The sequence below is a fragment of the Daktulosphaira vitifoliae genome, unplaced genomic scaffold (assembly GCF_025091365.1).
Source record: "Daktulosphaira vitifoliae isolate Bord-2020 unplaced genomic scaffold, ASM2509136v1 Scaffold_3, whole genome shotgun sequence".
Taxonomy (NCBI): domain Eukaryota; kingdom Metazoa; phylum Arthropoda; class Insecta; order Hemiptera; family Phylloxeridae; genus Daktulosphaira; species Daktulosphaira vitifoliae.
Window position 1 is genome coordinate 44,467,924 of NW_026099574.1, and position 14,134 is coordinate 44,482,057.

Genomic DNA, 14,134 nt, shown 5'->3' on the forward strand with positions numbered 1-14,134 from the left:
ACTTGATTATAAACATTTCAGTGACAATAAATTTGTTTCTCAAATATGCCAAAATATTTTCTAGTAATTCAAAAAAATTTCGCTCAAAACATTTGTCTAAAATACTTATCATAATTAAATTTCGATACATCAACTTAAGATATATAGAAATTGGAAAAGTGAAAAATCTAACACTTATTTTATATTATTAACGTAAAATAAGTGTATAATATAAATTATTGAGACTATAAAAAATATTAATGCGAAAATCTATTGGACTTACTTAAATTAAAACTATAAATAATAAACTTGTATTTGAAGAATATTACAAAAAGTACTAATAATAATTATTATTGTACTGACTATTAATTTAAGACATTAAGTAACGTCATTAATGATATACTATGAAATTTAGATTTCTAAGTCAAAATTTTCTAATTTACAATACTCTTAAATTGGTATCATATAAATATATCAATAGTGACTTCTAATTCATATTTTTTTAGGTAAGTACACTATCCCTTTACTCTTTATAAAAACTGATAGCAGGTGTGTTTCATCTTAAAAACAAGCAGTTGTTCTCGTGCGCAGGGTATCCCAGCTGTCGGTGCATCTGGCACGGGCCGAGCAGCTGTACGATAGATATACTAAGCACCTATAATTTGGAAAACAAAATAGCAGCTTGCAAACGATGTTTTCAAAACATGTTTAAGATTTTAGCACTATTCTCAAAGATTGTAAAAAAACGAAAAAATGAATACATTTAAGTATGTTTATAAAATACCTACGGATTCTTTATAATTTTCCCATTTCTCCCAGCAACGTCATATCTTTAAAAGTTAATTTTTTTAGGAGAGAGATTATACAAATTAAAAGTGTATTAAAATAGTTAATTTCACTTGAGGGGCTAATAACACTTCTTGACACAACTGGGTCGTTAAATGTTCATGAAATTTTTTTTTTGATTTTGATAAATATTTTGACGCTGATTTTGAATATACGCTTAGTTTTTCTCTACTATCAATATTTTATTTACAACATGAATGTTTACTGTTTCTACATAAAATATAAAAAATAATAATAATTTTCTTCAACACTACTGAATCATTTTTATTTTATAGCGATGATATTTGTGCAAATGTTGAAATTATTGTGTAAAGTTTCAATTTTACAATGGACTTTTGAGATTGAATTTTACAGCACTTAAAAAAAAAGTAAAGCTGGACTCTTTTCTATAATTTTTTTTTATTGATGTTTATGTTGTTATATAGATAAAAAATGTTACGAGGATTCAAAAAAAAAACTAAATTATGCTTACTGTATCAATTTTAGTTGACATAGTCCCTATAAATGTGAACAAATATGTCTTAAATAAAGTAAAATAAGTTCAACAAATTAAGTCGAAAAAATCATATTAACTGCTATTTATTTTATTAAAAATCCCTTTACATTGCTAAATTTGATAAAAATAATAAAATATAGACTATTACAATAGTAAATACAATTAATATAAATTATTCTGAATAAAAAAATTACACTATTACTTTCTTATTTAGAATTTTTTTAAATTAATTTAGGGTACTAAACTTAAGAACATGGCAAAATATTTTATTAAGATATAGAAAAAATATATATAAGATATCAAGAAACATGGAACAAAGCCATTATAGGTTTAGTTGCTAATCAATCAAAAATAATTAATAATCTTAAATTTTCTAATTTTTTATACTAGTCTTATTCTTTTTCTTTATACTTTAAATCACTCAGTGTGTTGTTTTATTTTTTTTATGAAAAATTTTTACACGCATGAACAAACTGAATGTTTCTAAATTTTAGTTTTGTTCTTTTTTGTATCTTATTTTTCACCTAAAAATCAAAGCACCAATTTTTAACCACATATTTATATATACCTTGTCTACATGTAAACATTGAAAGTGTTAAAATGTAATTTTATATTTCACAAAATTGTAATATTTATATTATCAATAATTGTATTTTTATAATTGGCCCATACAATAAATTACAATTGTAAAGCAACTTTCAACTATTTTAAATTATCATAAAATGCAAAAGATCAATATGAATTAGGAAAATGCAATTCATACTAGTAATAGTAGTTAAAATAACTAGTTCAAGGATGATGAATTAGTTTCACCAGATGAAGATTTCGAAGTTCGAATTAACAAATTAAAACAAAGAAATCAAGTGCTCATACAATATCACTACATATGAAAAAAACAAATTAAAGAAATTTATTGGATTTTGACATTCATGACTTCTAAAGAATGTTACAATCTAACCAACTCAAAATGTGAATTCCAAAAACAGAAAAATTATAGATTTCTACATTGAATAGCACTTTTAAATTATTATTTACAAAACCAAATAGCAATACCTTAAAATTACGAAGGCAAAAATTCTGAACTTATATTTAATAACTATTATTATGTATGAAGAGAATAGGAGATGATTTTTCAGACAACATTATATATATATTTTTGCATCTGATATCAAAAATTAAAATTTTACCTAACATATTAGAAAAGTTAAGTTAATTTTTGGTTCATGCAATTTTTTTTTTCTAATTTTTGTACCAAAAGGAATAAAAATTCTACATTTTAAGCCTATATATTTTATAAATTAATATATAGAAATAATAATTTTATTTTGTCTCATTTGAAAATGTGTTATTTTTTTCAATTTAAATTATCACTCTCGCCAATAGGTGACATTATACTACTATAAACTCCAAAATATTAAAACATTATTTCTTATTATAAAAATGTAATATAAAACATTAATAATCATAATGAAAAGAATATAGATTATAATTTCTCCTTTCTTGTATCATTTACAGTATCCGAAATATTTTTAAATTAAATTTACAACATATTAATAAATTATAAATGAAAAAAAAGCGCTAAAGAAGAAAACTGGATTTTATAATGCACGCGTGTTATGCTAGTAATAAACCATCTGCTTAATCCTATTTGTTATGGTTTGATATAAACGGTCTGGTAGTACCTTCCATGTTGATCACTGGAGTAACGTAAAACGTGTTCAGTTTGAATTTTAGCGTTCAGGCGATAGCACCATGATTGCGACATTAGTGTTAGTTTTGTTAGGTCTGTTAGTAGCTCCTATCGGAGCTCAAATGAATGATTTAGATATAAACGATTTAAAAACGATAAAAAATCAACTAAATGTGCTTATGGAAAAAAGACAACAAGATTATGAACAAATGGAAAAGTCATTATTCCAATCACTTAGAAGAAACTTAGATCTTGTAGCTTTAAAAGAAGAAATTAAAATATTAAGGTGAGTAATAATTAACTTAAAAGTTACGTCAGTGTAATTCGCATAATTATACTTACTAATAATGTATTTTTATATTCCAATGAACTCTATACAGTTGTTAGTGTGTTCTACGAGCTTTATTATGTAATTGGTAGGTAAAGATAAAAAAATTATACATATAAATGAATGCTAATGCGAAATCATTTTATTTTGAAAAATAATTACTAGGTATCGTAATTTATGTAACAATTCAATGACTGTATAGTTGTCAAACTTTAGTCAGAATGAAAATATTTTCTATCGCCATTAGAACTAAGAATAGTCTTAAGATATTTAAGGCCGTCCTAATTCAAGAAGTTAATAAATTCTAGAACAAAATGTATTTTGTATATTTTGATACTGTCAATTTAAGAGTCCTCTTATGTTTTTATTTAACGTTTACAATCACTATATTAAAAAAATATAAGGTAATTAGTTGTCCACTAAAAATATTAAATTGAATATTAGCCAATAGATTTCTCCTAACACAATAATAATTTAGAGAATTTTTTTGAGCTTATTAATACTCAGTAATATTTATATCTCAATTTATATGTGGGTAAATATTTATTAGGTTCATCCCCCCATATTCTTGTAAAAGTACCAACTTTATTTCCTTAAATGGCTACTTAAATACTTATTTTACTAACTTAAATGTTAGATAATGACTCAATTAAGAAAATCACTGGTCGATAATAACTTTTAAACAAGTACTATGGAGATAAATTAAATATAGAGTGGAGGCGAGGTGCGGGTTGGGTTTATATATTTTTTTCATCAATATGCATCATTTTATCGTGCTTCTCTTCCCTCTCAGATAAAAAAATATTCATAACTTCCAAAATACTGGTTCTCAAAATTTTTAATCATAATAATCAACTTGTTTCTATGGCAAATTTTTTAATAATCATAAAACTAAAAATAAAAAAATGAAATTGTTTGAAACATTCTAAAAAATTAAAAGTTTGAAAAATAACTAAAATTATAATTGTCAGGCAGTATAAAGTTTATTATGGAAGTCAAATTAGATACTGGAAATAATGAACCTAAATTGTGGTTGAATGAAATAAACGTTACGAAATCACAAGGAAAAAGGGAGTTCCAAAAACGAAATTATGAGAAAGGTGTTTGTCATAATTTGATTAAGTAAAATAAATTTAAAGGAATTATATTATAGCCGCTTTATTTTTTGAACGAATATTCATCAACTCGGACGACTTGGAATCTCGTTTATTACTCAGTAAATGCTATCAATTTATGTTTGATTTGGATTCAGCAAATAAAACTAATTTGCTGGCAAAAACCAATTCTCAAAGTTCCCCAGCTATTTTATTAAATGAAGCCGATATTCAATTTAATTTTGGAGAATTTGAAAAGAGTTTGATGATTTACTTTAATGGTGCTGAAATTCGAAAGCAGCCCCCTGTTTTTACTATTGGGATCATAAAAGTATTTAATTTTTTAATTAAAAACTTACAAGTATTAATAATAAAGTTTAATTTAGACGTTACAAAAAATGAGTGACTCGACAAATTTTGATACAAAAAAGTATAATTTAAATTGTTTGGGTAAAGTTTTATTAGAGCTAGCTATGCAGGATAAACTAAGAAATTTGAAACCTAGCTGTGACACAAGAAATATAAATTATTTTAAAAATGAAAAAATAAAAAAAAAAGATAATGCTTTTTATTTAAGAAATTTAGGAAAAGAACATAATTATTTTACCGAAAAATTGAAAACACTATCTCCTAAGAGTCCATTTTATGAAAATGAATTAATAATACATAAAGAAATAAAATCAATAATTGACGCATTGGAAATAACTAAAGTGAGCTGTTTTCTCTTTGATAAATACCTAAAAAACTGTTTTCTAAATTTACTTTTTTAAGGAACAACTATACACTCAGAAAGCAGTTTATATTCATAAATGTAATGTACCAAAATTGAAAAATAAACGATTAATTGAGCAGATACTTAAAAAATATATTACTAACTTACAAACAGCAAAATATTTAAACACTGTGATTCAACTAATTATTGAACGCAAATTTCAAAAAGCAAAACAAAAAGTCAATTTGATGAAAAATTATTTGAAAAAAAGAAATTGCAAACAAATTTCTCAAATCATGGATTTAGTGTATCTAACATATGGTGTAGCATATTACCTGACATATAAACATATTCAAGAATGGAACGATAAAGAAAATCATCAAAGATTACTGACTATGTTAGGTGCCACAACAATCTATCAATCTAAATCTATTATTTATCAAGATTCGTTTATGGGTTCTCGTGATCTTAATCCAAAGTACTCTTAAAATATTTATGAATGCTTCATAAAAATTATAACTAAACTGAGTAACGCTAATTTTATTAAGTGGCGAATTTTCAATATTTTTCTGACAGGCCCTGATAAATAATACGTATTTGAAGTATATACGTAAATATCGGATTCTATCTAGTATATTATACATTTATAAAGTGTTTTTTTTAACGCTAGTCGCGCATATTTTTTTGAAATAATAATTTATTTTACTTTTGTTAGTTACATATAATGATTTTGAAAATCCTCTTTTTCATATTTGATTTGCCAGGGTAACCCTTATATATAAAGAGTACATAAGTATTATTTTTTTAAAGTATACTTTAATTAAAATAAATTTTTAGTAAGTATACGCCGTATTAAGGCATAAATAAACGACTGACTATATATATATCTCCATTTATCTGTTGTAAAATAATTTGTAGGTCCATCCTTTATAACTTATAAGAGTATCAACTTAAATATTTAAGTAGCAACATACATAATTAACTACCTTATTAATATATAATTATATTATTAAGAAAGTAACTGGTATATTATAACTTTTAAACGAGTATTTCGGAAGTTGTTAACATTTTTTTACCTAAGAGAAGAGAGGAGTTAGGTCCATAAAATGTCTAGTAATAAAAATTGCAGAACTTGCGTCTCGCCTCCGACTATTGCTTTACATTGTTTATAATTTCTGAAATGCTGGTTTAAAGTTGTAATCGTTCAGTCATTTTCTTAATTAGACAATTATTTAATAATTAATCTAATTAATTATGTATGGTGCTAATTCAAAAAATAAAGTTAACATACTTTAAGATATAAGGGATGAACATTAAAAATACTTTATGACTGATAAATTGAAAAAAGTATGAAACTAAAAGATGAAAAAAAAGTTTTTAATAATACTCTTTTTAATCTATTAAATAAACGGTTTATGATAAAAAAAATCACTTTGTAAATATATATATATATGGATTAATTTAATTATTTTGTTGTATTAAAGTACATTTATGGGCGTCCAAATGGGAGGGGAGCAAAGAGGAAAATTGCCACCTTGATTTTTCGCCTTGTCAATTTTCATAATCTATGTGTATTATAAAATTTTGGGGAAAAAATAAGATATTAATAATTGACTGATAACTATTTAATATGTATATTAGTGTAAACAGATGTCGTAGCCTGAAATTATGATCAGAAGGCTCTAAAAAGTTTTACAATATTTTTTTAGAGTTCCTTAGTTTGGCACTGTATCTTACACATTTCATTTTCAAGGGAAAGTGGAATATATTAATAAGTTCCATTTAAAATTTCTTCGTCATCCTACATACCATTAAATACGTTGAAGTAAACTTTTAAAATAGTTTTTTCAATTTTCATAATTTTTTTCTATTTTTAGATAAGATAAAATAATTAATTATCATTTTTAAGTGATTAATAAATTCAACTATAATATAATATATTTGATAACAGATTTCATTATTATAGATAAATTGTATAATTATTGATAGTAATAATAACATTTACAATAAAATATACTATATTACTATATATATACTACATGTATATAATATAATATGCTATATATATTATACTAATAAAAATTTACTCACCATTTAAGTTTAACGAAAAAAATGTTACTGAAAAATATTAAAAAATCGAAATCTGACGTAGAAAAATTATACCATACTTTCGAGCTAGTGAGATGCTACATGCGTTTAGGAGTTGATTACTTTAAAGAATGTCGTAGCATGGCTAAACAATGTTTAGAACTATCGGAAAATATAAACAGTCATACGTGGACAGTTAACTCACTAGTTTGGTTAGCACTTGCCGAATGCCGGTTAGGAAATAAACTAGAATGTTACAGGAAGATAAATGTAGCTTTCAACATTTCAAAACAACTTAAAGAGCCTGGAGTGACGCTATTTTTAGAGAAGGTAATCTATGGAATGGTCTGAGTTATTTATAAACAATAAAAACGATGTATTTTTTCAAGATGAGATCGGTAATTTCGGATTTGGATGTTGCAAGACTCAACCAGAATGAAAAACGTAAAGCTGAGATAGTAAATTTTATGCCAAATTTAGAGACGAAAATGAAAGCTATGTATATGTTTAGACAATTAGACACAATGCCAGAAGATCGACAAATGTCGTTGGTACCTGGTATATCTCTAACTGGAGTAAATAGCAAATATACTTCATCTAAAGCAGCTCACAAGTATTTATCTATAATACCAGGAAGTCAGGCTAAGAGACTGGGAGTTCTTAAAAACAAACTTCAAAAAAATATAGTGTTAAATGTATCTTTAAAAAATTTAAATTAAACAAAAAAAATTGTTTACATAATTATAATTTATTTCAAGCTATAAATTACTTAAACTAATAAGATGTTTCGTTTGATAAAAGTAGCAAAATCATTTACAGAGTTAAAATAACACCTAGAAAATAATAACTCTGTGTGTGACATAGTTATGAAAAAAAATTCTATATATTTTTTATTTATTTGTGATATGTCTATAATAAACTTATAAAGTTATAATAAGGTTGACTTTTAAAAACCCAGCACAAGGGGGTGGCGGCACAGCAGTAACGTAGCATAGCTTGGTCAAGTATAATAATATCTGACAGTGATTAAAATCACAATCATAAAAGACGTTCGATGCAAATTTGTACATAGTGTTTAATTTTAAAAAATTGTTGGGTTATTCCAAAAACTACATGGCTTCCTATTTCCTTATTTATATCCTAATTACTAGTTTTATGATTTATAAGCGTAATATATGAATATATATATATATTTATATTTATAATATATAAAGGGAAATAGTCCGTTTAAAAAAAAAGTATTTTGAATGAAAGATGTATATAAATACTACTTCTCATGAAAAAAATGTATTGATCCATACATTTTTCAAAAAGTTATAGCATAATAAAGTTAATAATGTAAAATATAAAATCTAGAATTTTCATACAAAAATAGCATTTTGTAGTCATTTTCACCGTAAAGACAAAATAATGTCCGAAATTTTTTTTTTCCATAATAAAGTATATTACATTAGCTTTAATTTAAGATATATATAAAAGTGTCAGACTTTTCGTAACACTTTCAAGAGTTAAATTGAAAAAGTTAATTTTTTGTGAAAAAGTTGTCATTTTGAATCCCCCTCTGTAGGCAGGTAAAGGGTCAGACTTATAAAAAAATATACCGAATAATAGGTAAAGACATCATGCATCTATAAAAAAAAATTATATTGATTTGGTTATTTTTAAAAAAGTTATGACAGTTTTAAGTAAAAAAAAATTGAAAAATAATTTTTTGGAGATTTCCCCCATTTACGGGGAACGAGGGAAAATTTTTCAATTTTTGAGGATAATATCTTCGACTAGATACGATCTGTGATCTTTTGACGTATCGTTGAAAGAAATTGGTTCCCTGAGAGCTGAGAAAAAGTGGTAACAGATACAAAAAAAAAAACACACACATCATAGTAAAACTAATACATTCTCAGCTTCGCATTGAAGCTAAAATTGAAATGTAGTCATTAATATTTACAAGATTCTAATAAAATTGTATGAGTGAATTAAAATTAATTGATTACCTTATATTTTTATTTGCGTAAGGCTCCAGACTATTTACTAAATTGTCGAGGTTCATACTTAGTGCTGACTAAAAATAAAGATATTAAATTATGTATAATGTCATTCAATGCTGCAACAAGTTAATCTTTATTTGATAAGCCATAAATTATACATAATTTCAGGAGTGAACAATTGAAAATATCTCAATCCGGCGATGGGGGAGATCGGGATAAAGTTGCAGTAGGCTGGTTGAAAGATGTAATCGAAAGTTTAAAATCAGAAATACAAGATGTTTGGTCAGCAATTAATGAAACTGCACAAATTCACAAAGCAACTACTCTTCAAAATGATATTCAAGCCTTAAAAAAAGACCTTGATGGTATTCGAAAAGATTTACAAACAATGCAAGGGGAGTTACTTTCTGTTCGAAAAAACGTTGAAAATGCAGCTATTTTACAAATTGAATTAGAAAAAAAGTTGAATTCTTTAATTAAATATCAGAATACTGTTAATAAAGTAAGATATAAAACGTTTATCATAATATACATTTTATTTTAAGTTATAAAAAGTGAACGACAAAAACTTTAGTTTTTATTTTTATGATTTCCACAGATTTTTTTTTTATGACAAACAGTTCAATTAAATATAATATATATAAAAAAAGATTGTATTTTAATCCGATTCATACCTACAGTGCCGTTATTTAAACAAATTTCAAATAAGTTAATATATTTTTTTAATTTATTAGTCAAAAACGGATTACTCATCAATAAATAATCATTATTGAACTACTGAAAATAAAATAATATACTATTAAATTAAAAAAATAAGTGTTCCATTTATTAATTTCAATTAACTTAAGTAAATCACTTAGACGTTTTGTTTTTTCATACAAAAAGAAATACTGTTACGCTATTTTTTTTATACAATTGTAAAATTTGAACAATTATTAAGTTCAAATATTTATAAATAAATTGTTCTTATTAATTGATGAATTTTTTTATTTTTATACTTAGAAAAATGAAGAGTTGGAAGAAAAACAAATGGCAACTATTTATAAAGTAAACAAATGAACATTAATATTATTATTATTATTTTTTATTATGAATTGTATTAATTACAGAGAGTTGCAATTAGCAATGAAGATCCTCTACAAACGAACGTAATCACAACTATTGTGACTGACCAAGAAATTAAAGAACTCAAAATTCTGGAGTCTTCGAGGAAATCTTTGAACCACAGAATGGCACGTTTAGAAAAAAGAATTAAGGGTATTTTGTACAGAGAAAGTAGCATAGTTGAACGAGAAAATCGACTTTCCAGATTGGAAGTTAATCTGAATGCTACTAAGGAAGCAATTGCATTTAACCTGACACGTCAAGATGCTACCTTAGATCGACTACATGGATCATTATTAGAACTTCTGGAAAGTGTTGAAACCTTAGACGACCGGGTTGACGCGTGTTTACCTGAAGTGCGCAAAGAAATATCCAAAATAGAATTTGCTGTGGCAAGAATAAATGCTTCAGTAGCCATCATCAAAGAAGATCAGGTTATTATAAATAATAAAATATATAAACTATAATTTTGAGTAACACATTTAAAAAAATCGAAATTTCTTTATGTGCTTGTTATAGAACAATCAAATGCTAACGACTAAAGCACTAGGAGAAGGCATGTCAGCAATTCAGAGAACATTGAGCAAAACTTCGGAAAAAATCTTTATATCCGATAAGGTAAGATTATTTTATCCTTTCCATCGGCTTAAAATGTCTTTCTTCTTTCCCTAAAAATAAATCAATTTAAAATTAAGATGTAAAAATTTTGATGGCCCATCTCAACAGTAGTAGTTTTTTAAATATTCTGAAGTGAAAATATAGGGGAATATTAGAATAGCACATAAGATTACAACACATAGGGCGTGCATGCATGTCGGTGGTGGCAGGTGGTTTGTGTTTTTATTTTTTTCGTTTGTGAGCACGAGGTCATAGTTGATGGCGACTGCTAGTCAGGTGCTAGTCACACCTGCTTTATTCTTAATGTCAGACGGTGGCGGCTGCTACATGTCTTATTATGTATGCGCGAAAGCAACTTCTAGAGAATTACGAAGACTAGATGTATAACTAAATAATTAAGAGCGATAATGTATTCAAAAAAAATTATTTTATTTTATTTTTATGCAAACATATAAATATAAATATTCTAATAATATAAAGAGAGAAAATTTGAAGGAACGCACTGAATAATTCTAGAGTGTTAAGTCAGGATAATATTTTGTGACAAACTTTAATATCCGGCTACGTGAATATTTATAATATCATTATCTAGATATCAGTTCTGTAAAATAAACAAATTTTAACTCAAATTTTAAGTTAACGATAAACTTTTAAAAGTGTTTAGTAGGCCGGTGCTAGAAATTGTTAGGTTTCGTATGAAAAAATTTTGTGGATCTCTTAGTTGTTTTTTAGTAAAAAAAAGAATCCTATTTTTGTTCTCCAACTTAGTTTTAGCCTCTCTTAAGCGAAAGCTCACATTTTACCCCTAGCATCGGCTTTGGTTAAAAGGGGCCATTCCGTCAAATATTTTCTCGGTCATTCTTTTGGTAGATGCAGCAATACAAATAATAGAAGAAAATTAAATTATACTTATAAATAATAATAATAATTTCAGATAACTAAAGATAGTCATCAAAAATACACAAGCGCTCTGAATGAATTGGATTCATTACACAAACCGTATGGAAGGATTATAGGCGAACTACCTAAAGGTACACATTCTTTTTAAGTATAACACAAATTTGTGATGAAATTGTGAAGATATAAATGATAATGAAAATTAAATAAGTAATGATTTATAAATATAGTACTCTAAATTTGTTTCAATATTGTACATTACAGTGAATTTACTCACTCGAAACATTAAATGTAGTTTTTGAAAATTCTTGTAATAATATACAAGTCGACATTTCCTATCGAAACTTAAAATGTCCGTTGAAAAGTACATAGAGCGTGAATTGAAGGGTTGTTTATGATATCCCCTTATGTTAATTAAACTAACCAGTTCACCATATCGAAAATGACAGGTGGTTTTATTAATATTCATCCTGTTAGTGTAGTATTGTTTCCGTTATAATTATGCTACGTCTATAAATTCACCTACAAAAAAAATTGTTAAAATTTATTTGAGTTCAAATGTTTATTGATGACCATTTTAACTACTTATTTAATTTCAACTATTTTTGGATAATTACCTTAAGTCTATAATTTAAATCATTAAGTTCTTAAAAATAAATAAAAGTAATTCATCACCACAAAAAACACCCGAAAAATCATAGAGTACGAATATTTTGAAAACGTTTACATCATCAACAAATAAATACTGACCTAAAAATTTAAAAACATAAATTTAAAATAAAAATGTCTAAAACAAGAATTGAGAGTAAATTCACGGATTCTTGTGTATTATATAATTATTTAAATACAAACATTTATGTTGTAATAAATAATCCAAGCAAAATTAATCCATTTCAATCATCATTTTAAACGATAGTTAACAAAATTGTTTATGTATTTTCAGATTGTTCACAAATTAATGAAAATGGAGAATATTTGATTTCATCGAATGGAAAAGCAATTCTTGTTCACTGTGAAATATCAAAAAATATGTCCTGGATTACATTTCAAAGAAGGACTAATGATCAATTAACATTCAATAATATATGGACAGAATATTCTGAAGGATTTGGACAAGTATATGGTAAATAATTGTAAACTATTATAAAATATGAAAAAATATAATTAAATGCAAGTTTAATTAATGTTTTTTTAGGTGATTTATGGCTTGGTAATGAAGCCATTCATCAACTTACATCAGACAATAAATCCTCTTTACAAATAAATATGATTGATATTTACGGAAATTTTTGGATTGCTGAGTATAAAAATTTCAAAGTTTCTAATGCTAGTACGGGTTATCTTTTATCCGTTTCTGGTTTTAAAGGTAATGCGACTGATGCTTTATCCTTCCAAAATGGTCATAAGTTTAGTACATTAGATCATGATCAAGATGACAGTACCACTAATTGTGCAGCAAACTATGAAGGTGGTTGGTGGTACTCCCGTTGTCAACACGCTAATCTAAATGGAAAATATAATTATGGACTGACATGGTTTGATTCAAGTCGAAACCAATATATTGCTATTTCAAAAAGTGAAATGAAAATAGGAAGGCCTATTGTTTAACTCCTGAATTTGTCTTTGCATTTACTGCATGCTAGTCATTGAGACAAATAATATTCTCAATAAGAATATGAGTCTCTATTTGAATGAACTGATTAGATAATTAATATTAATGAACATAGTAATCATTTTATTAAAAATAAAACCCATAATTTCGTCTTCTGAAAAGTTAAGATGTTTATAAAACAAAGTTTATGCTCATCTATTATTTTTAGTTTTATTAAATTTTGATATTGTACATAAAATTAAAAAATTATTTAACATCCAACCTAACTATTAAAATCAGAATACTTTACTCTCTTAACTATGCTGTTTATTTTATTTTTAATTTATAATATACAGTTTTTTTTATCAATGTCAATACTTTTTCATTCAATGTAAAATATATACCATTAAAATACATATGAACTAATCTAGTTATATCAATATAATTATTTATTTAAAAAAATAAACATAATTAAAATCTTATTGATGGCTAAATTACAACTTTGTTATTTTATAAATTTTTTTTTTTTTGTATAAAAGAAATACAAGGAGATTCATTTATCACGAACTACTTAATTAATAAAAAAATAACTATAATAAAAATAATTAGAATTTTTTATTTGATTTCTTTTAGGTAAGTGTTTTTCTGAATTCATCAATCATCAAATATTTTTTATACGTTCAGTTCTTATGTCTTATAAAGG

At 25.3% G+C, this 14,134-nt stretch overlaps 3 protein-coding genes and 1 long non-coding RNA gene across 4 annotated transcripts; 3 read left to right on the forward strand and 1 right to left on the reverse strand.

Annotated features, from left to right (window-relative positions):
• Positions 1-3,025: 3,025 nt before the first annotated feature.
• LOC126902290 (protein scabrous) lies at positions 3,026-13,828 on the forward strand. Its single transcript, XM_050679391.1, has 8 exons — positions 3,026-3,297; positions 9,390-9,723; positions 10,224-10,268; positions 10,331-10,759; positions 10,845-10,943; positions 11,878-11,974; positions 12,784-12,963; positions 13,036-13,828. Exons 1-8 carry the CDS (start codon positions 3,074-3,076, stop codon positions 13,446-13,448), a joined length of 1,821 nt encoding a protein of 606 aa, XP_050535348.1. The 5' UTR covers positions 3,026-3,073; the 3' UTR covers positions 13,449-13,828.
• Positions 4,758-7,023, forward strand: LOC126902295 (uncharacterized). Its single transcript, XM_050679404.1, has 2 exons — positions 4,758-5,143; positions 5,205-7,023. Exons 1-2 carry the CDS (start codon positions 4,832-4,834, stop codon positions 5,631-5,633), a joined length of 741 nt encoding a protein of 246 aa, XP_050535361.1. The 5' UTR covers positions 4,758-4,831; the 3' UTR covers positions 5,634-7,023.
• On the forward strand, positions 7,222-8,355 carry LOC126902296 (uncharacterized). Its single transcript, XM_050679405.1, has 2 exons — positions 7,222-7,563; positions 7,623-8,355. The coding sequence occupies exons 1-2, from the start codon at positions 7,258-7,260 to the stop codon at positions 7,950-7,952; spliced, it is 636 nt and encodes a 211-aa protein (XP_050535362.1). The 5' UTR covers positions 7,222-7,257; the 3' UTR covers positions 7,953-8,355.
• Positions 10,956-12,816, reverse strand: LOC126902298 (uncharacterized). The gene is made up of 4 exons (XR_007703185.1): positions 12,693-12,816; positions 12,458-12,590; positions 12,118-12,362; positions 10,956-11,544 (listed from the first exon to the last, which is right to left on the reverse strand). It is a non-coding gene; the product is annotated as an uncharacterized LOC126902298 (long non-coding RNA).
• Positions 13,829-14,134: the final 306 nt, after the last annotated feature.